Below are 20,096 nucleotides of genomic sequence, written 5' to 3' on the forward strand. Positions count from 1 at the left end.
CGCGTTTTGGGGAGATTAAGGATTGAAACGATACACTAAAAACTGTTCTGCCGTTGAATACGAACAATAGCGGAAGGATTCTGGAATCCTAACCAGGCGGCAGAATTTTACCACCGTCACTCAAGAGAGAAGCATGACACACAATGACGATAAGGCTGTGCAAGGCTGAAGAATGTGGAAATGAAGGTGACGATCCTGCCCAATATGAGGCTGATCGTTGAGAATAAGTGAAGATATAAAAATATAGGAAAGTAGCATCGTCATATACCTTATTCTCAGCTTTCTACTTAGTATGCAATATTATTCTCATTCTTTCTTCGATATTTTCTCATTTCGATAGTTCAAAATTGTCAACTATGTCTTTCTCCAAGATCTTCATTGCCTTCACAGGTATCATTGCTGTCGCTTCTAGCAACCCTCTTTTTCCTAGAGCATCAACTGCATGCTCAACATCTAGCGGTCCTGGCTTCTGTCAGAGCACTTCTAGCTCCTGCTCAGGTGGAAAGTACATCGCTGGTGCTTGTCCAGGAGGTGTCGATAATCAATGCTGCGTAGCAACATGTTCCAGCGGAAAGGGTGCATGTCAAGCGACATCCGTCGCCTGCTCTGGTGGTTCTTTCAGTAGCGGTCTTTGTCCCGGACCGGCTAATATTCAGGTGCGCCTGTATCACATTTTCCAAGTTCCATATATTAACAATCGTTAGTGCTGCATCAAGAGTGGCGGTGGTACTACTCCACCATCTACCGGTGCGGGCTCTCTAGGTATCGATATATCCCAACTGGGCACCTCAGCATTCTTCGAGTGCGCCAAGAAAACCAAAGACGTAGTCGCCATACGGGGATACCAGCAAGCTTGCGGAACCGGCGGCCAAGTAGACAAGAACTTCGTAGCCTCCTACAAAAACGCCAAAGCCGCTGGTTTCACCCGCATCGACTCCTACCTCTTCCCCTGCACCGGTACACCAACCGGTTCCGAGCCCAACTGCAAGAGCGTCGATACCCAGATGGCCGAATACCTCAAAGTAATCTCCGACAACAATATGAACATCCACACTCTCTGGCTCGATATCGAGCCCACATCCGTCTCCAATTCTCCCTGCAATGCCTGGAATCTCGGTGCTGCGGCCAACGAAAAGCTCGCCAAGCAATGGGTCGCAGCAATGAAAGCCACAGGATTGAGATGGGGCATCTATGCAAATGGTAATCAATGGAGCGGTATATTTGCCAGTAGGAGTACAGACATTGGAAGTGATTTGCCCTTATGGGCTGTGCAACAGGATTATAAAGAGGGTGTAAATACAGTGACTACCTTTATGGGGGGTTGGACAAAAGCGGTTGCTAAGCAGTATAGTCTCGGTATACTTTGATCTCTTTCTCATTCCTTCTATCTCCCGTTTGAGATGTGCGCGGTTAGATACTGACATGTGCTATAGATACTACCCTCTGTGGTCTCGGTGTGGATTTGGACTCCTTTGCGTGAGTGTTGGGACTTGAAGGCCACAATCGAACACCAAAATAATGATATTACTTCAAATTGTGAAAAGCCACCCTCTTTGTTGACGTTGTTGTTTTTAAATTAGCTCGAATATAATCTCGTCTAAAATCATCACACTTGTGACTAGCCTCGAAATATCACCGCACGCGAGCATATGTCTGTGAAAGTGTGTACCTATGTTCCGAGATGTGGCACCGTCACACAAACATGGCATATCTCTTGAGTCACAGTCATACGGGCATAGGATACCTGAGTAAACCTTATTAGCAACTATTTAATTTCGCCCCGCCGATGCTCCTTCCCTGCCATCTTATTATACATGAAAAGCCAAGGGTATTCCCAAATCCAACGCCATGCCAGATCCCATTTGCATTGTATTGTGTCATATCATATCGTCATATCTGAAAGTAGCATTTATCTATCGATCGATCTTCATATCCATCTAAACAATTCCAGCCTCGGTACTTGTTGCACCTCTATCAGCACTCTTTCTCGCTGGACTATCAAGTTCTTCGAAATCCCTCGCAGCAATCTTCGCATTCTCCAAAGCACAATTGAAGCGTTCCTCTCCCGGTGGAAGGATGGCCGCAAGGTATGTATTGGTTGTAAATTTAACGACAAACATACTGAAGTTTGGCATCTTCAATTCGAATAAACTGAACTGTTCGGCGGATTTGGGTGTACCAGTATAACGAGAGGTGCTTTGTTTGAAGTTTTTGATGATATTTGAAAGACGCTCGAATCGATCAGTGGTAGGATTTGCTTCTCCCTCTGGGGAAGTCCAGCTCGAGACAACAAGGAAAGAAGAGCGCTCAAATAAGAGAACTTCTTCAGCTTCAATGATAGTACCAAGTGAAGAGAGATGTCTTTCGATTTCTCCGAGATTAGGAACTAGATCGTGAATGATTTCCGCCCATGCCTTGTAGAGTGATTGATCCCAGATAGATGTTGCAAATGGAACGATATTGAATGATTCTGATTTAGATCGGACGAGTGAGATTCTCTCATGGAAGATATCCTCACGCTGGTTCGGAAGGACAAGATCCATCTTATGAATCAAGACGTAGATACTTGCGGTTGGTGAGAATTGAGTGAGCGCGGTAATGATCGAACGATATGTCAAGAGATCACGATCGAAATCCCGAGATTCGATATCGAAAACGTAGATGAGGACGCCGACACTAGAGAATACATGTTGACGTTGTTGAGAGAGGTAGTTTTCCATGAAGGCATCCTGACTAGATGTTTGTTAGCCACGTTCAAAAGTGTAATATTAAAAATGCAGCAATAGAGACTATAATGATATGGAAAGTTCATTATTGATCTGCGAACAGTATGGGGACCAATTTGACATCTGATAAAGTCTGCCAAAACTCGAATGTAACTTGCGACTAGTACCCCGCACCCCATGTTTATAGAAAGCTGGAAATTATCATATAACAAGAACTCACCCTCCACAGTCCCATAGATTGAGTGTCAAATTTCCTAGAAATTTGACATGGCTTAGATCGACATCAATTGTTGCTCCCAATCGTCTTGTATCCTTTGCGACATAGTTCGAAAATATAATGCTTCTCATAGAACTCTTTCCTGAACCCGATTTACCCATCAACAGAACCTTCTTCTTTCTTGGCTTCTTGGGTTCAGATGGAGAAGATACTGCAGAAGCGACAGACTCTTCTTGCTGTCGATGGTTCTCCATTTTTTGCTAAGGTGCAGAATTGGTACAATTGGAGAGGGATTGAGAGTTCGAAGCTTGAGCTTGATCTTTTGAACCAGAGGTAAAGCGGTGAAAGTAATCCATGGTGGAGTTCGGGGAAACTGTTATTCCGAATGGTGGTCCAAGTAAGGTATTTATAAGTATGAACCAAATAGTTAATCTTTTGGTCATGGAAAAGAAAATTGACAATCCATAAGCTCTTTGAAATTGGTAGAAATATATTCTCAAAGATGACAAGTTTAGGACTAGATCATCCCATTTGAATGACAGGATTCAGTTTTAAGTGAAACTTTTATCCAATCAAAAATTAGCCTGCAAACCAACCGAATAATTCCAATATCAACAGGACATCAAGAGTGCCTTCTAGCCTCTTCATATTATCCTTTACTCGTGAGCATAGGCTCTCTCATCGAGAGCCATGTATAATTCAGGTATTAGATTCTTATCAATACCAGACAAAAGCACTTGATGGCAATTGAAGCTTGCTCTGTATCTATCGATACAAGAAACTGTTTATCAAGCTTGCAACTCTGCAGTTGTTGAGTGCTGTCCTGTCAATCCCTCTCTACGGAGGTATAAATTCTTCTATCATTGCCGGCTGGTAGGGTTTCAGTCGTGCTATAGGCTTCTATCTTGGCATCAACTCTCAATTGGAGACAATTCGTATGGGCAATTTCTTACACTACGTTGCATCTGTACTGTCAGGCGACAGGCTGATCAATCTGCCTTACAAGGGGTTTACGCAACCACTGAAATTTCAAAATGTTTGAGCATCCAGTTCAGGTCTCATTTAAAAACAAATCTCACTGCCACCTTACTAATCGGGGCATTCATTTCGGTGGAATGCTCTCCCCTTCATCATTGGGTCGGCTCTACAACAATTCATCAAATTCTGAGCCTGTCAAGGACAATGTAAATAGTGGTGCATGGCGGGGTAAATGCAGGGCACACGCAGGGCATACGCAGGGCACAGATGGTTTTGTTGGTCCCCCAATTACTATGATCTACCTTGCATTACTGCGTGCAGTTCTTTTTGTATGCGATGTAGGCGAGAGTGTTTCCAGCGCGAGTTCGGTGGGAGAAATGAATATTGCGTCAGGGTAAGCTTGAGAATGCTGCCCCACCGAAGCAATATACTAAAACCGCCAAATTCCAATAAAGTGATTACAAGCAAAGTTCTTGCCGTTGGAATATATTAAATCGAATTGTATCATCTCCAGCCGAGAGCAAACCTGATACTCGCAAACTCAGATTCGAAAATTCTGGCGCCTTGAAATCGCCCGTTTGATAAAGATTTGCATATCTAGACTCTTGTCCTTCGAAATGGGGTTGGAATCACTTGTGAAGTAGGGTTGCCAAGTGATAGAGAACTGGTAATGCATCCATATTCTGGAGATCAGTTGAGCTTCCCGATCTTATAGACAGAAGTGAATAGTAGCACGGCCTCGGTTCTTGGATTCTCATTTTAACTCAAGACATATTCATGGGCAAATTATCTGTCGGCTATATATATTTACGAAGCAGCAGGTCTTGTGCAACAGCCGGCAAGTATCGAATGTGATTTGAATTTATTCCAAGATTTGGCATGATGACTTTTTAGTTACTTTTTGTATTAAGATGCTGCCCAGAACCCACTGAAAACATCTTTGAAGCTGTATCTATCTCTATCACTACCACGAGTCTACAAAGCCTTTTTCTTAAATTCAAAGTGAACTCGATACCTCAGTCTTCGACCTTGGTAAGTATTGGGGCAACCAAATTCCCAGCATAAAGTCGTCTGAGTAGAGATTTTGCATGTGGTGCTCTCCTATCACTGAAACTCTCTTGTTCATACTCAAGTAATCTCTGCTTTTGATGCACTGGTACTTCCATCAAACTAACGAGAGATCCGCGTGAAGTAATCGTAATATTGAATACAAACGCGTGGATTCCCAAGTAGCCTCTTTCCATACTAGTACCCTGAGTGAAGGTTATTATGGCCGTCATACCATTTGGCTGTAATTGACTGGTTTGCATTCGTATTTCATGCTCAGATTTTGTTGTTTTCGTCTGTCGAGTAGTAGATAGCCATTCGGTCATCGTAGTAAAACCTAACTCTGCCAATGCCTTGGTCTCTGTACAAAAATCATAAGGTTCAAGGACCCTATTGATAGGTTGATTCTGCCTGACGAACATATTTTCCATATATTCAAATTTGTCCAGGCACGGACTTGTTTCAGTTTTCACGTGCGAGAGTGGACTTCTATCGAGTCGACGAATGTCAATTATCTCGATGGACTCGGGATCGATTCTCGAGAATTCGTTACCACTATTGTGAATGAGGTATACTGCCAATACGTATGGGTTATCTGAATTGGTATTCCCCTCATAGCAACATTGTAGAGGGGCAAGCTTGGTGTCTGATAGGTAGGCGGAAGATTCGTGTGCGAGATGCCTAACATAACCACAAGAACAATCTGTGAAAGGTGTTGCAAGTGGTGACTCCTAAATGTAAGCCCTTGTTCGTCATAATGTACGGTGTTCTCGTTGAGTTTGAATTCCGTTTTTGTATGGTGTCAAATACTTTAGTGACGATCTCGGCGGAGTCGCGAAAAGCTTCTGGAGAATGAGCTAGTAGCCCCCCCTCCTATCTCACTCGGATCTCTCCATGCAAATATTAATTCATCATCAGATATAGCCAATATCTCAAGTTGAAGTCTCATAAAGGCTTTCTTGCCTTCTCCATATAATGGGGCCATGTTAACGTCGAATAGACCCAGGAGATTATAAGCCTGATCTTCAACCCTGGTTGTCGATCTTCGAGAAGCCTAAGACATCTTTTGGGCAATAGAAGCGCTTCTCCAGATATTCATGTCCAAAATCCCAGTAATTGCTCGAAGGTCATCTTAAAGATCTTCCTTACTACCAATTAGATACCAGTTTCGGTCGAAGAAGGCCAATTTTGTGGAGCAAGTAGTTCTTGCAGTGTCCAACCCCTTGTGAATCAATCACTGGATTTTAGTTTTACCGGTTTTGAAGGATGAGGATGCTTTTCAATATCGCTCAAATAAGCATAGCAAATTTCTGCTTTCTGATACCATTGAAACATGGAGTTGATAGCTTCTGAGAGCTCTGCACTGCTCGCTTTATCAATACAACAAGTATCAATCCAAGCATACATCCAACCGTCTAGTCCGGCCTGCCTACAACATCCTTGAATTTTTGCGAGTGCTTCTTCATTCGTACAATCACCAACTTGCATATCATGAAATGTTACCTCTTTCTTGCCCCATCGGTGTGAAAGAATTGCATATGCTGGAATATCGCCATCGTAGAATTCTTCGAGACATAGTGTGGATTCAAATTCCAGCCACATTTGTGGAAAGTAAAGTGTGGCGTCACACACCAATTTCAAAATCAGATACTACCTACCTAGGTATCACAATTCAATAAGTTTGTAGGTGGGCAATCAAAGAAAGGATGGCAATTGTGATCATCTAATTCGAAGATACACAGAAATTTAAAGTCCTGAAAATGAATGACGAAAATTGTTGGCAAAAGACTGTTTCTAAACCTCGACTACTAAATCGACCACCCTACTTTCAGGCCACCCCTGTTTTGGGCCACCCTTTTACACCAAAAATCGCTTTTTTAGTCTATCAATATCTCTATCAATATATAATCTAATTTAATAAAAATTTGAACATATATAATTTAAGCCATTTTAGGCTTATTCTGAAATTTTTAGGTTTTTAGGATTTTTCTATATTGAGATCTAGAGCTTTAAAATATCGATTTTTTAATTTGTATAGGAATTATATATAAATTTAAAACTTTTATAAAATCTTTAATAACTTTTTAATAACAATTATTAAAAGAAAACTGTATATCTTTTTGAAAGTTTTGAATTTAAATTTATATAGAAATTAAAAAAAAAATTAAAAAAAATTAACAGATATAGAGATATAGTATACAGTGAGTTTAGAGTAGTATAAATAATTTCTATAATTTTGAGGGTATTCTTTTAAATATTTATTTACAAGAAGTTTTTTTTTTTTTTTTTAATCTTTTAAAGTAAATATACTATAAACTTATAATAAAACTTTTTAGTTTATTTTTAGCAATTTTTATTAAAAAGTTATTAAAGATTTTATAAAAGTTTTAAATTTGTATGTAATTCTCATACAAATTTAAAAATCGATATTTTGAAGCTCTAGATTTCAATACAGAAAAATCCTAAAAATTTCAAAATTTCAGATTAGATTCAAAACGATCTGAATTATATATATATAAATTTTCAATAAATTCTATTCATAAATAAGAAAGTTAAAAATTCCATTTTTGGTGTAAAAAGTGGCCCAAAAGGGGGGTGGCCCGAAAGTAGGGTACCCGACTTAATATAAATACTACACATCCGTGTCTAAAGTACGATATAGCTACATCGTGTTGTGACCCGGCAATGGGACTATTTTTTAATTTATTTTTGCTCTCTATCATACACCTCGCTTGCGCTTACATCGAATTTTAGGCATTAATACCGTCATGTCCACCTTATAAAATTGGGGGTGGAAAGGCGATCCTCTGTGCTAGATTCCATCTTCTGTGTCCGTTCTCTAAGCTAATTTTACTTGGTCTAGCTCAAATTGATGAAGAAATTATCTTCTATTATCTAAGCACTGATTCGTTTCTAGCTGTCGAATTATCTCATTGGGCTCTATCTACCCTACTATCTCATTTCCCAGTCTGATAATTGCTCCAAGTTTAGGCTAGATAGTCGTTTCGGAAAGTTAAAGAATCTCACCTAGTCGAACACTCACATAACCGTCACTCGAACAATCTCTCGTAGCTGTGAACAAGAAAACTGGTTTCGAAACAATACCACTTAGAATTTCCTTAAGTGTATTCGTACCTGAAGTTGGATACCGATGGCTCTTTTTAGTGTGAAAGGTCAAATCAAAATAAAAGTGGCAGTAGGAAGGGAAACGAGATTAGGACCCCGCACAAACTTTGGGCCGCCAAGTCAGTGGGTTAGCCAAGGCAGTGGCTTCGCGTAGAATTATGAGTGCTTGCAGGCGGGAATTTGCATACTGGAAATGCCCCAATTTGGGGGGTCTTGGGTGGAAGTTTATCCAATTACATCTGGAACAGAACATATCATATGTTGAAATAAATCGCTAAACCTACACAACTATGATTAAAATCGTTGTACCATCTATTTTGGTCATCGCATACTGAAATATTACTAGTAGTGGCTTTGTTGAGCTACCTAGACTAACAAATATCTCGAGCAATCGTAAGCTCAACACAGAGTAGCATCTCAGATCCACCAGTTATTAAAACGAGTGATCTTTCCAAAAGAATGCACGCTTATTCCCCAATTGCCTAAAGTATCTAAGTGAAGTGGGAATCCATCATCCTATCCAACAACCTCTACCAGTCATAACATCATTACGTCATCCAACACAACCACAACCCAATTCATTTCATAATCTATGAGCTTCGCAATACGCTTTGCTCTTCTCAAAATCCTCATACTCGCAGTAACACCAGGCGTTAAGACAAGAACATGTATTTCTCGGATTAACCGGCTTGAAAGCTTGCCATCGCAGATATCCCTCCTTCCCAGTGCGGAGATTTTTAACGTTCACTCTGCCCCAACCTCGCTCGCAGGCTTCGAGAAACTTGCATCGATCTCCGATTTCAGTTTCTAGAATTGGGCCAAAGTCGTGAGGATAGTGCGCTTGTTGCTTCACAGCTAGAATGGCTCCGGGTGTTTGTCCGGCGGCTGTCAAGGGGTCGTTCACATCTGGAAGTGTCTTTGTTGTAAAATTGGTCGTATATAATGGGAAATTTTGATAATTAGACGTCTGAAGAGGCGAAGCTGTCGATGTGTAAGTTTTGGTATTGACGTCATCAACCTTTATCCACTCCTCCTCTGTGGGAAGTTTAAAATCCATACCATATGACCCGCTCATATCCTGACCACCATAAACGGGCGTCAGTCTCGGTGGACGGCGTGCAGAATATACTTGCCAAGTTTCGTAGATACATCGACATCCTCCACCCACGCAACCGCATTTTCCGTCGTACGGAACCGGAAGCAGATCCTCCCAATCGATGGTTCCTGACATACCAGTACGAAGATTCTTGACTTCAACTTGACTGACGTTGTAGTTAGCCAGAATTTCGACATAATCACCGACTTTTGCGAGCGGTGAACAGAAAGCCGTGGGTCTTAATGCTCTCCTGATTGGAAGGATAGCGCCAATTTGTTGTCCTTCGAATGTTGCCGCATCATGAATCTGAATGGGAGATCTTTCGTCCTGTGTGGTTTTCTTGATTGCCATCGGAGGTACATATGTGATACTGGGTGGTGTGTCAAATGGTGTCATCGGAGGAATACTGTAATCCATTTTGAAGGTTATGGGAGAAGTCTGCGGGCCTGGATTATTTTCAAACATCTTTCAAATTCCTTTATAATGTGATTTTCGAGCATCTTCGATATTAAGTAAGTAAACACGAGCACGAACTATGATTATTTAGTGCACTTCCAGTTGGGCCTTTAGATTCATCACGTTTTAAAGCATAAAGCAACATGATGTGTCTACCCGCACATTAAAACACGTTTTCAACGCCACAATATTTCATTGGGACAAATGACTCATGGGCATGGATTGAGGATTAATACAGTATTGAGTTCTGGTCGTTCTCGAGCTGCATGGAGCAGGCTAATACAACTGGGCTGATGTAATATTCGGCATTTTGCATTTGAAGCCGCGAATGGATTCAGAGAAGCACAGATCGATAGGTTATCGGGACCTTGTAGATTGCAATGTCCCGCATTTGCATGGAAGGCTACCAGAAAACGGCCTTAGCCAATATGATTAAATAATCAAGGTATGGCGCAGTCGGTGTAACACACGCGGAAATTTGAAACTTTTCGAAACTTCTAAATGCTCATATCAAAACAAGACAAGACGCGTGGTTGGTGACCAAGTATAGAATTCAGTGAATGCGAGATTTAGGCCTCCAATAAAAGGTGCTGCAAATAGCCTATTCATCCAATGATTGTACTTAAGATTCCGTTTGGGCCTTTGGACTTCACCAATATGATGTCCTCCGTGACGCGTCTGAAGTATCTTGTTTCGGATATTTAACATGAGCAGTGTTACCTACGTCACTTCTGTGGCGTCTAGAGCCCACAATGTAGGCTCCAATCAGTTGCAGATCATTCATGATAATTGATCGATATTCGAGGTTGAGATGTCATTCAAGTTGGGAAACACTACATAACCGATTTCCCTACTATATTGTTACGGAGGTACCCGCACCGCAATATGGATTATAAGATAAACCTAAGGCCTTGATATTGGAACCTACGAAAACAGTATTATAGGGATAATTGAATTAAAGGGTAATTAAAGATAATGATAATTGAATAAATAAGTAGTGATTAAAAGATAAATATTTATCTTTTATTAGCATTTATTCTATAATAGGTACAGGATATATAGTGGCTATAGGTTAATTAGTAAGTATAGATTAAATGAATAGTAGCCTTATTAGATCACAAGGACAAATGTTATGTAAAGAAAAGTCGATTTGATTTGTCGATTTGAATAGTCAAGTAGACTTATTGATTTGATTAAAGTATAAAGGTCTATAAGGAAAGGGGTTTTATTATAATGTAAAGCTTCATACTTAAGAACAATTATTAGTTTTATTACTATAATTACAAGAATTACAATCAATTATAATCTTATTGAATTCCTATTTGAAGTCTAATCTAAACCATCTCAAGAGAACTCTAGATATTTCCGCATAATTCTAGAGGCAGCTCCCGTAACATATATACACATTCCTATTATATATACAACTTTGAAAATATCAATATTATAGCTTCAAACATTAATAATATACCTTTAAAGGCTTATATAAAGTTTATATTAGATTATTTAAAAGGGATTTAAACTTCTAAATACATTCAAATAGCTAATTTCTTTAAAATTGATTAATCCATATTTTCTTAATAATATAAAAATAAAATTACCTCAAAAAAAACAATTCCTTTTTAATATAAAACAAATACTTTCTAATAATTAGAAAAAGGTTTTAATTAATTAAATTAATAAGCTAATATAAAAATCTATTCTTCTTATAAGCTATATAATTAAAACCCTTATAGAAAAGATTTTAAATAAAAAGATAGAAAAGAATTAAACTAGTAATTTTATTAAAAGGTATTCAATATATCTTAAAAGTCGATATCTTCATTATATTGATAATTTATATATAAAAGTCAATAATATTATTATATTTGATTATTTTTATAATTTAGTTTAAATTATTTTTTATTGTTATTGATTTTTATTATTTAAAACGCTTTTGCTAATATCCCTCTTTTTTTAATTTAGTTAATAAAAGTGATTATAAAATACGATATATGGTCGAGAGATATATATAATTAGTATGAGAAAAGCTTTATAATTAGTATGAGTAGGATTATGAAGAGGATAATAAGTGCTAATGCCTATAATAGAGGCAAAATGATAAAAGCTAGGCAAGATAAATCAAAAGAGTTTATCACCCTATTGACAACTATATATACTAATAGAATAGCTCTCCCTTCTGTTCTTATTTATAAAGAAGATTTAGGGGATCTATAAGATATATGGGTTTAGGATGTAGGGGATGTTACGATGGGTAACAGAATGCCATGTGACAAGTGTCACGTGGTGGAGTCCCCAGGAGCCAGGACTCCAAGAAACTCCAACCAACATCAGAGTACGAAGATCTGTATAAGGGAATGGGATTTCATTACAATGTAGAGCTTCGTGCTCAAGAACAATCATTAGTTTCATTACTATAGTTACGAGAATTGCAACCAGTTACAACCTTATTGAATTCCTACTTGAAGTCTAGTCTAAACCACCTCGAGAGATCTCTAGACACTTCCACGTGACCCTAGAGGCAGCTCCCGTAACAGGGGAAAAGGATAAAGTCTATTTTGAAGCCTTAAGTAATAAATAATTATTGAATACTTTTAATTTATATTAACTTATAAACATATTCGATCTTATTACATATTAAAAAGCAAATGGAAGATATTGTTTATTTATTATTATTAATTATTTTAATTATATTAATATAAAATTCCTTTCAAAATATAATAAATTAAAGATTATTGTTTTAATTCTTTCTTTTTATTTTATATATTAATTATAACCTTTTGATATTAAAACCTTTAATATCTTTTCAATAAATTACAGTATATTATTAAATAATTTGATATATAATAATAAGAGAATTATTGTATAATAAATTATATATTTTAGGGTATATTTAAAAAGGTTTAGAAGCTTATTTATACAAGGTATAATATTTTATAATTCTTTGAAAAACGAGTATATATTTTATAAATAAGAGTCTTATAATCAACTATATTATTCCAAAAGTTTCTTTTATATTACCTATATTATTTAAAACTTGTAGGGATACTTTTACTACACTATATACATTAAAAACAATATATAGAATGAAATTAGAATTTCATTATATTTTTATTTATAAAATTACTTTAAAGCTTTTTAAGGCTGTAATTATATTAAAAACTGAAGTTTCTATATAAAAATATAGATCTAAAGATTTAAAAAAAAGTTTAAAGCTTAAAAAACGGAAAAAAAGCTTATTAAAAGTATTTAAATTTTATTAAAAAAAAGAGAAATAATATATTTTTATAATTATTTTCTATTATTATTAAAACTAAAGTATATTAAGAAAATAAAGTATTTAAAGAGGAGTAAAAGAAGGAAGCTAAGTTTTAAATAAAATCTAAAAAGAAAGTTGAAAAGGAATAGAAGGAGATTGAAACAAAAAAAGAGGGTATTGTAAAGAAAAATTGATTATCAGATTATATATATGTTACAGGAGCTGCCTCTAGGGTCACGTGGAAGTGTCTAGAGTTCTCTTGAGATGATTTAGATTAAATTTCAAATAGAAATTCAATAAGGTTATAATTAGTTATAATTCTTATAATTATAGTAATAAAATTAATGATTATTCTTGAGTATAAAGCTTTATATTGTAATGAAACCTATTCTCTTATATAGACCTTCATTCTCTGTTGTCCTATTGATCCCATTGTGTCCCACCAGGTAGGAGCAGTGGGATCCAGTGGGAGTCCCTAATCCCGTGACTTTCTGATCATGTGATGCGGTATGTTGGATGCCGTCGTAACAATATAATATGAAAAAGAAGGTTAAAAAGACTCTAAAATCAATAAAATCTTTAATCAAAAGAGATAAAAAGTTTCCTAAAACTTTTTCTATTATAGATTTAATATTAATAAAGATTATAAAGCTCTTTAATACTGTAAAGGTTAATAATTTAAAGAAAAAAAAGAAAAAGGTTATATTATAATTTAATAAAGGATGAGCATTACAAGTTTCATTGAAATTCAAAATCTAAAGATTTTATTATATTTTGTTATTTATCAATTAAATTGCTAGTTCTTTATCTTATAAATTGGAATTGTTATTAATTTTTAAAGTTATTCAAAATGGGTGATCGAGATCGTGTATATAGCAGGGATGTGCACGTAGTAGGGAAATCGGTTAATTGGCGGGACGGCGCTTAAACATGCGTAGCCTCTCCTGCAAATACTGTTTTTTGCTTCTTTGCTGTGTCAGCCATAAAGGTCCACCAATAACCTTTATCATATTGAGAGTCCCTTGCAAGTTTTCCAAAATCTGGCGAAGCAGTGGCGAAGCAATACCTGCGACTTTGAATCGCGGACGACTACAGATTCTAACGTGCGCGCGGAACCATACATTAAGTGTAACCGTAGCTAGCTAGACTTTGACAAGGCCCCCTCTCAACCAGAATCAAAGCCCAACACAATGTTTGACTTTGCAACCTAAAATGCATTTGAGTCGACCAAGTAGTCGACTGCTTCGCCTTTCCGTGTCTCTCGACTCCAGGGCCCGAGCCGTGATACAGCTTTACCGATGCCTAATCTCGTCTGCCGTTTGTACTTTGGGATTGGCAGTGCAAGTAAGCCTCATTACTCCCGTGATTGTCGCGTGATGTCTGGTGTTTTGTTGCATGTCTAAATTTGAGATTATTTAAAATTATTTTGAATAAACTTTCGAGTGAAAAAAGGTAGATATCACATCACGTGAAATGTTACAAAATCCATCTTATTAATTGATGGATAAACTTATGCATTTTCCACCCACAAAAGTGTGTTGCAGGTAGGACTGGCCTTTACCATTCTGATTTCATGCTGTGGAATGGCTTGTAACTAGAAAAATGATGAGATGATGCCACGTTTTGAAACTCTTGCTACTCGTGAGGGTGAAGATTTCCCGGTGTCTGAGTTCCATTATATTCAACAAACACACAATGCGCCAGATACACTAAAGTCGCCAACTTCAAATACTCCGTCCAATCCCCCAAAATACGTTCCAACATGGCAATGAAGCAACCAAAAACTCTCCCAACTTTATCGATCTAAAGCTTGCGCTTGACACTACAGTCGATGATTAGCCTTTCACTCTAGAATCTACACCACCAATTAGAACATGAGAAACATACCATTTGCCAATATAATCCTTTCATTCCCAACAAACGTCCATGACTTCCTCTTTCCACCACATTCCCTCCTTCTCCTAGGACGAAAATGACATCCGCATTCTGAACAGTCGCCAATCTATGCGCAACAACAATCATGGTTCTTCCTTTCCCAGTCCTTTCAAACACAGCTTGCACACTCCTCTCTGTCTCAGAATCTAAATTAGACGTCGCTTCATCTAACAACAATAATTTTGGATTTCGAATCAAGGCTCGTGCAATAGCGATACGTTGTTTCTGACCACCCGATAGTGCAACTCCATGGGCGCCTACGGCAGTGTTGTAACCTTCGGGAAGCGAGGATATGAAGTCATGGATCTCTGCGTCGCGACAGATTTGATGGAGTACGGTGTCTGATACCTCTTCTTCGTCTGAGATACCCAGGAGAATGTTGTCGCGAATTGAACCTTCAAATAAGGAGGGTTCTTGCGCAACCAACGAGATAAACTTCCGGTATTCTTCAAGAGAGATATCATTGATGTTCGTGTCCTGATACATAATTTGACCACTCTGGATTTGGTAAAAGCGCTCGAGTAGAGATATGATACTTGTTTTTCCGCATCCAGATGGACCGACGATGGCTGCGAATTGACCCTTTTCGATAATCATGTCGAGTCCGTTGAGCACTGGAACATCACGAGTAGGATACTTGAAAGAAACATTCTTGAGCTCGATTTTGACTCCACGTGAGCTTTTTTCCGGATCGTGAGCATCTGCAAAATCGTATAGCACCGACTCATCAACTTTGCTATCTTCAGGTCTCATACCATGGATACGATCTGCTGCTGCAAAAGCTTGCGCCACATTTGGTCCGAAACTTAGAGATTGACCCGCGGTAGTACTACCTTGTACAACGGCTAAGTATACAACTAGATAATTAAAAGGTGTATACTCATGGTCCGCTAGAAGCTGGCCGCCATACCAGAGAACAAAGGCCATACATAGTATCGCGATACTATCACTCATTGCAAATATAAAAGTAGAGAATCTAGCTTTCCGGAAAGCTTTTTTCGTATAGTTTCTTAAGAGTTTTTCATATCGTCCACAGATCTCCGATTCGAGAGTAAGAGCTGATACCGTTCGAAAAGCACCGATAGATTCAGTAGCGAACTTTGAGCTCTCAGCAAATACTTCGTTGTTCATTTTCTCGAATTGGGTTTCGTATCGAAGTCGAAAGAACCCTGCGGCTAGAATGATTGGCATCGTCGTCACCACGGTCAATAAAGTGAGTTTCCAGCCAAAATAAAAGGACATTGCCACAGATCCAAAAATGTTAAACATAGAAATGAGCACGATTGCCATGTTGATTCCGAGTAACTGCTGAAGTTGAGTAGGATCACTCGCCATTCTAGCCGTCAGACTACCCACGGAATTCTCTTCCTCATCATAGTATGATACGGGCTTCGAGAGAACATTTTGAAAGTATTCTTGGCGATATGTAGCTGTGATATTCTGACAGTATTGTTAGTCACTGAGGTAGCCGAAAATTGACAAAAACTTACGAATGAGACTGTATTTGAAGACCACCCGAGGGCATAATAACTGAGACCCACACTGATGGCCAACAACGTAAACATGAAGCACCAATAATTGGTCTGGACTTGAAGAGCCTTTCCCCATAAATTAAATAGCGAAATGAGTTTTGCAAATAGAAATGCATGCAATGGGAATGAAGCACCAGCCCCCAAGGAGCTGAGAAACATTATCATATACAAAACCCATCGTGGCTTTTGTTCCCAAAGAAAAAGTATAAAGCTTCCCACGGGAGTTTTTGGCTTTGCTACAGGGAATTGCATTTCCAAGCTGGGTGAATCTTCTTCTACCTCAAGACTGATCCTTTCGAATGCTGGCGAGTCTACTCTTTGTTTCTCCGGATCGCTCAGGGTATCGATTTCTTTCCTAGAAAGCTCACCATTTCCCAACTGTTGAGAATTTGCAAGTGCCCAATATGGACCATTCAAGTCCATTAACAGCTGTTCATGAGTTCCCTGCTGTACTACCTGACCTTTCTTCATAACGACGATATTGTCAGCCTTGATAACGGTAGATAGTCGATGCGCTATTGTGATCGTAGTTCGGTTTTTAGAAACTTTGTCAAGTGCCGCTTGGACTATTCTTTCACTTCTGACATCGATAGCGCTGGTTGCTTCGTCAAGAATTAATATCTTTGGCTGCTTAACAATACTTCTCGCAATTGCCAGTCTCTGTCGTTGACCCCCACTGAGTTTTATCCCAGAGTCGCCTACCATTGTTTCATATCCCTATGAAAGTTAGAAACATATTCAAATGGATAAATCATGATTCCAGGGCTAGCATTACCTCTGGAAGTCGTTTGATGAATTCATCTGCGAATGCTTCCTTGCAAGCTCGTCTCACTAATCTCCTTTTCTTTTCGTGGGATTCATATTCCCATTTGGTACCTATCAAACCATATTCCACATTTCTGTAGATAGTAGTATTGAATAGAAATGGCTCTTGCTGAACAAGTCCTATTTGTGACCTCCACCACTTTAAGTCAATCTCATGTAATTTTCGGCCGCCGACAGTGATTGTACCATTTCGGAAGAAAAGTGTCTTGTGATTTGTCAGTGATGATATTCAAGCATTGTTTCATGTCTTGAAACTTACAATGGCATTATCCGTGAGATTTCCATCAAGCTCATACCACCTTTCAATCAACCCGACAATGGTACTCTTCCCTGAGCCTGATGCTCCGACAATAGCTGTCAATTTTCCTGCAGGAAATCGAACACTGAGATTGTCAAGCACCTTAACATCATGTCTCAGAGGATAGGCAAAATTAACATTCTCGAGAACGATATCTTCCCTGGAAGAAACATCTGGCGCCTTGACACCATCTGTTTTCGGCTGTGGGGCATCAATTATACTGAAAAGGATACCCGCAGCACCGGCGGCTTGTGCAGCAGCAGTAATGGGGGCTGCTATACCCCCAATAGACATTACTATAGTCATTATAGACGATAAAACGCTAAGGTTATTGATTAATGTCATGTATCAAAGTGAAGTAGGGTGATCAATGAGAACGAACATGATTATAGTTGAGACGCTAGCAATTTCGGATTCTAGGTACAGTTTTATGGCGAACCAAAATGACATTGCAAAAGTACTGTTACTTCTGTAAGAATAAATTCTCATGAGGGGTGTGGTGAAGACGTACGCATGAATTGCAAAAAATACTAAGTTTTGGTTAGCATAAGTAAGGTAACAGGCTTGTGAGGACGTACCAGGAGCTTGCTGGATTGCTACCAAGGGAGACATAAGTAAACCTCGCCGCCGAGATTCTTTTACCCATGCAGCATATCTGTTTGCCATTTTCCCTTCAGCTTCACAAGCGACAACCATCCTGATTGAACTGAAGACTTCACTCGCAATAGAAGACGAGACTTGGTCAGCTTCCTCGACTTGCTTCAGCATCTTTACCAAGCGCGGAATGGTGTATGAATAAAATGCAATGATAAATATTAAGCCAGTGCTAGTCACAAGTGTGAGCAGCCAATTGTAGTAAAATGCGACTATCAAAGCCGACAAAATTAAAGAAAGACTTTGGAGAAACATGGAGAGCTTTTCCGAGATACCAAGTTGGAGTATATTCGCAGTAATAGTGATGATGGATGCTGTTTGCCCTGATGGTAAGGTATCAAGCACCGAAATGGGTTGACAAAAAAGGGCATTGAGGTACGCTATTCGCATTGATGCGGAGATTCGAATGCTCACCATTCGAAATCCCAGCTATAAGAGTGTTAGAGAATTTTTGAGGAGAGATATATGCAATCCACTCACAACAGCGACATAATCGAGGAGAAGCCTGCCCAAAAACAGATAAAGCATGTAAATTCTATACATTCGCATTAGTATCTATCATCAATCCTATTTACACATGCTGCTACCCACACATTTTGATTGATAGCCTCGGTGAATACCTCTTTCGTTTCATCCGAGTTGGGATTATAAAACCCACTGAAATCACCAACCAGTGAACCTAGAGATACGGTCAGCACTGCGAACAGTCACCAGACAAATTGAAGTTCATAGTTCTTACCAAACACAACATTCATGAGAGGTAATGTGATACCGGTGAACACTGAAGCACCTCCTGCTGCAAAGAGGAGTAATTTGTCATCACTATTTGTATAAGAGAATATTCGCTATTGGAGATTTTAGTCATGTGCGGGTGTCCAGTATAAGGCGAACACTCACCCTAAAATGAGACAATGCAAGCTTATACTCTGCGCTGATATAAGGTGCCTTAGTTTTCGGTTGAGGATCAATAACTTCGACGTTCCCATCGTCTATTCGAATACCTTCCTCTCCTGGAAGTAAAGGTTCCTTTGCTGAGGCTGGCCATTGCGCTGGCGAGGTAGGTGAATTAAAGTCGCCGGAATGTGGGAAGAGAATCTCTTCCATTAGAGCGTCTGTTTGTAATGGAGCTCCATAAGATTTGTGACTCCGTTCTGCCATCCCTATACTCGACGGTGACGGATCTGTTTTCTCGCCATCTTCATAGCCTGCCTCCACATCTGACAATAAAGGTACATTTGATTGAGAGAAGTTTGGTGGAGGTAATGATGACGACCTGCGATCAGTTTTCCCCGCCATCTTTACTTTCTGAGAGGTAAAGTTTCCATAGAGATACTCATAACAGTATCACCTCTTTCAAGGTGGCAAATCAACATCACTCAGTGTCTACATAAAGTTTCTTGTTTCAAAATCGCCCCTCTCTTTCATTGTAAACCTGACTAGGTCTCAGGAGAAGAAATTAAAGATTGATGGTGGAGCCAGAAATAGACCTCACATCCGTGCATATGGAGAACCCTTGGTCTGACCGCGAGCTTTGAATGCTGTAGTACACGGCCTGATTGGTCTATATTGAAACATGATACATGACAGGAAATCTAATGCGCAGTTGTTTGAATAAGAAATGAGCGCAATTGATCCTGTTCAAAGTTTGCCTATCTGCTGATAAGTCCCTTGAATAATCATAGCAGGGAATCCACCTCTGTATGTAAAATTCTCGATCTCCATTGTTCTATAAGATCGACTATTACTTATTTAAAGTCAAACAAGTTGAAAGGATAGTTGTTTCTTTCTTTGACTTGGCGTGGCAGAATACATAGGCGCAATTGTTGCATAATAGCACCTTCGGCTAAAGTCCCCTTCAGAATGTGAAAATCGTGAAACTTGAGATCACCGAGCACGAAACAACTTCTTCGCCACTTTGAAGAATGGTATGTACATGTAGCTACTCCCAGT

At 38.8% G+C, this 20,096-nt stretch overlaps 5 protein-coding genes across 5 annotated transcripts; 1 reads left to right on the forward strand and 4 right to left on the reverse strand.

Moving 5' to 3' along the window:
* Positions 1-356: 356 nt before the first annotated feature.
* Positions 357-1,480, forward strand: EAF01_007723 (uncharacterized protein; the record flags this gene model as incomplete). Its single annotated transcript, XM_038915979.1, has 3 exons — positions 357-656; positions 705-1,356; positions 1,434-1,480. The coding sequence occupies 3 exons, from the start codon at positions 357-359 to the stop codon at positions 1,478-1,480; spliced, it is 999 nt and encodes a 332-aa protein (XP_038768450.1).
* Positions 1,481-1,937: 457 nt separating this feature from the next.
* On the reverse strand, positions 1,938-3,197 carry EAF01_007724 (uncharacterized protein; the record flags this gene model as incomplete). Its single annotated transcript, XM_038915980.1, has 2 exons — positions 1,938-2,733; positions 2,947-3,197. 2 exons carry the CDS (start codon positions 3,195-3,197, stop codon positions 1,938-1,940), a joined length of 1,047 nt encoding a protein of 348 aa, XP_038768451.1.
* Positions 3,198-4,937: 1,740 nt separating this feature from the next.
* Positions 4,938-6,570, reverse strand: EAF01_007725 (uncharacterized protein; the record flags this gene model as incomplete). Its single annotated transcript, XM_038915981.1, has 2 exons — positions 4,938-5,699; positions 6,223-6,570. 2 exons carry the CDS (start codon positions 6,568-6,570, stop codon positions 4,938-4,940), a joined length of 1,110 nt encoding a protein of 369 aa, XP_038768452.1.
* Positions 6,571-8,677: 2,107 nt separating this feature from the next.
* EAF01_007726 (uncharacterized protein) lies at positions 8,678-9,607 on the reverse strand (the record flags this gene model as incomplete). Its single annotated transcript, XM_038915982.1, has 1 exon — positions 8,678-9,607. One exon carries the CDS (start codon positions 9,605-9,607, stop codon positions 8,678-8,680), a length of 930 nt encoding a protein of 309 aa, XP_038768453.1.
* Positions 9,608-14,534: 4,927 nt separating this feature from the next.
* EAF01_007727 (uncharacterized protein) lies at positions 14,535-19,442 on the reverse strand (the record flags this gene model as incomplete). Its single annotated transcript, XM_038915983.1, has 12 exons — positions 14,535-14,724; positions 14,790-16,277; positions 16,328-17,086; positions 17,145-17,399; positions 17,454-17,814; positions 17,875-17,952; positions 18,004-18,022; positions 18,071-18,575; positions 18,627-18,681; positions 18,738-18,825; positions 18,886-18,991; positions 19,044-19,442. 12 exons carry the CDS (start codon positions 19,440-19,442, stop codon positions 14,698-14,700), a joined length of 4,140 nt encoding a protein of 1,379 aa, XP_038768454.1. The 3' UTR covers positions 14,535-14,697.
* Between the last annotated feature and the right edge of the window lie 654 nt (positions 19,443-20,096).

The sequence above is a fragment of the Botrytis porri genome, assembly GCF_014898465.1.
Source record: "Botrytis porri strain MUCL 3234 chromosome Unknown BPOR_010, whole genome shotgun sequence".
In the NCBI taxonomy this organism is placed as follows: domain Eukaryota; kingdom Fungi; phylum Ascomycota; class Leotiomycetes; order Helotiales; family Sclerotiniaceae; genus Botrytis; species Botrytis porri.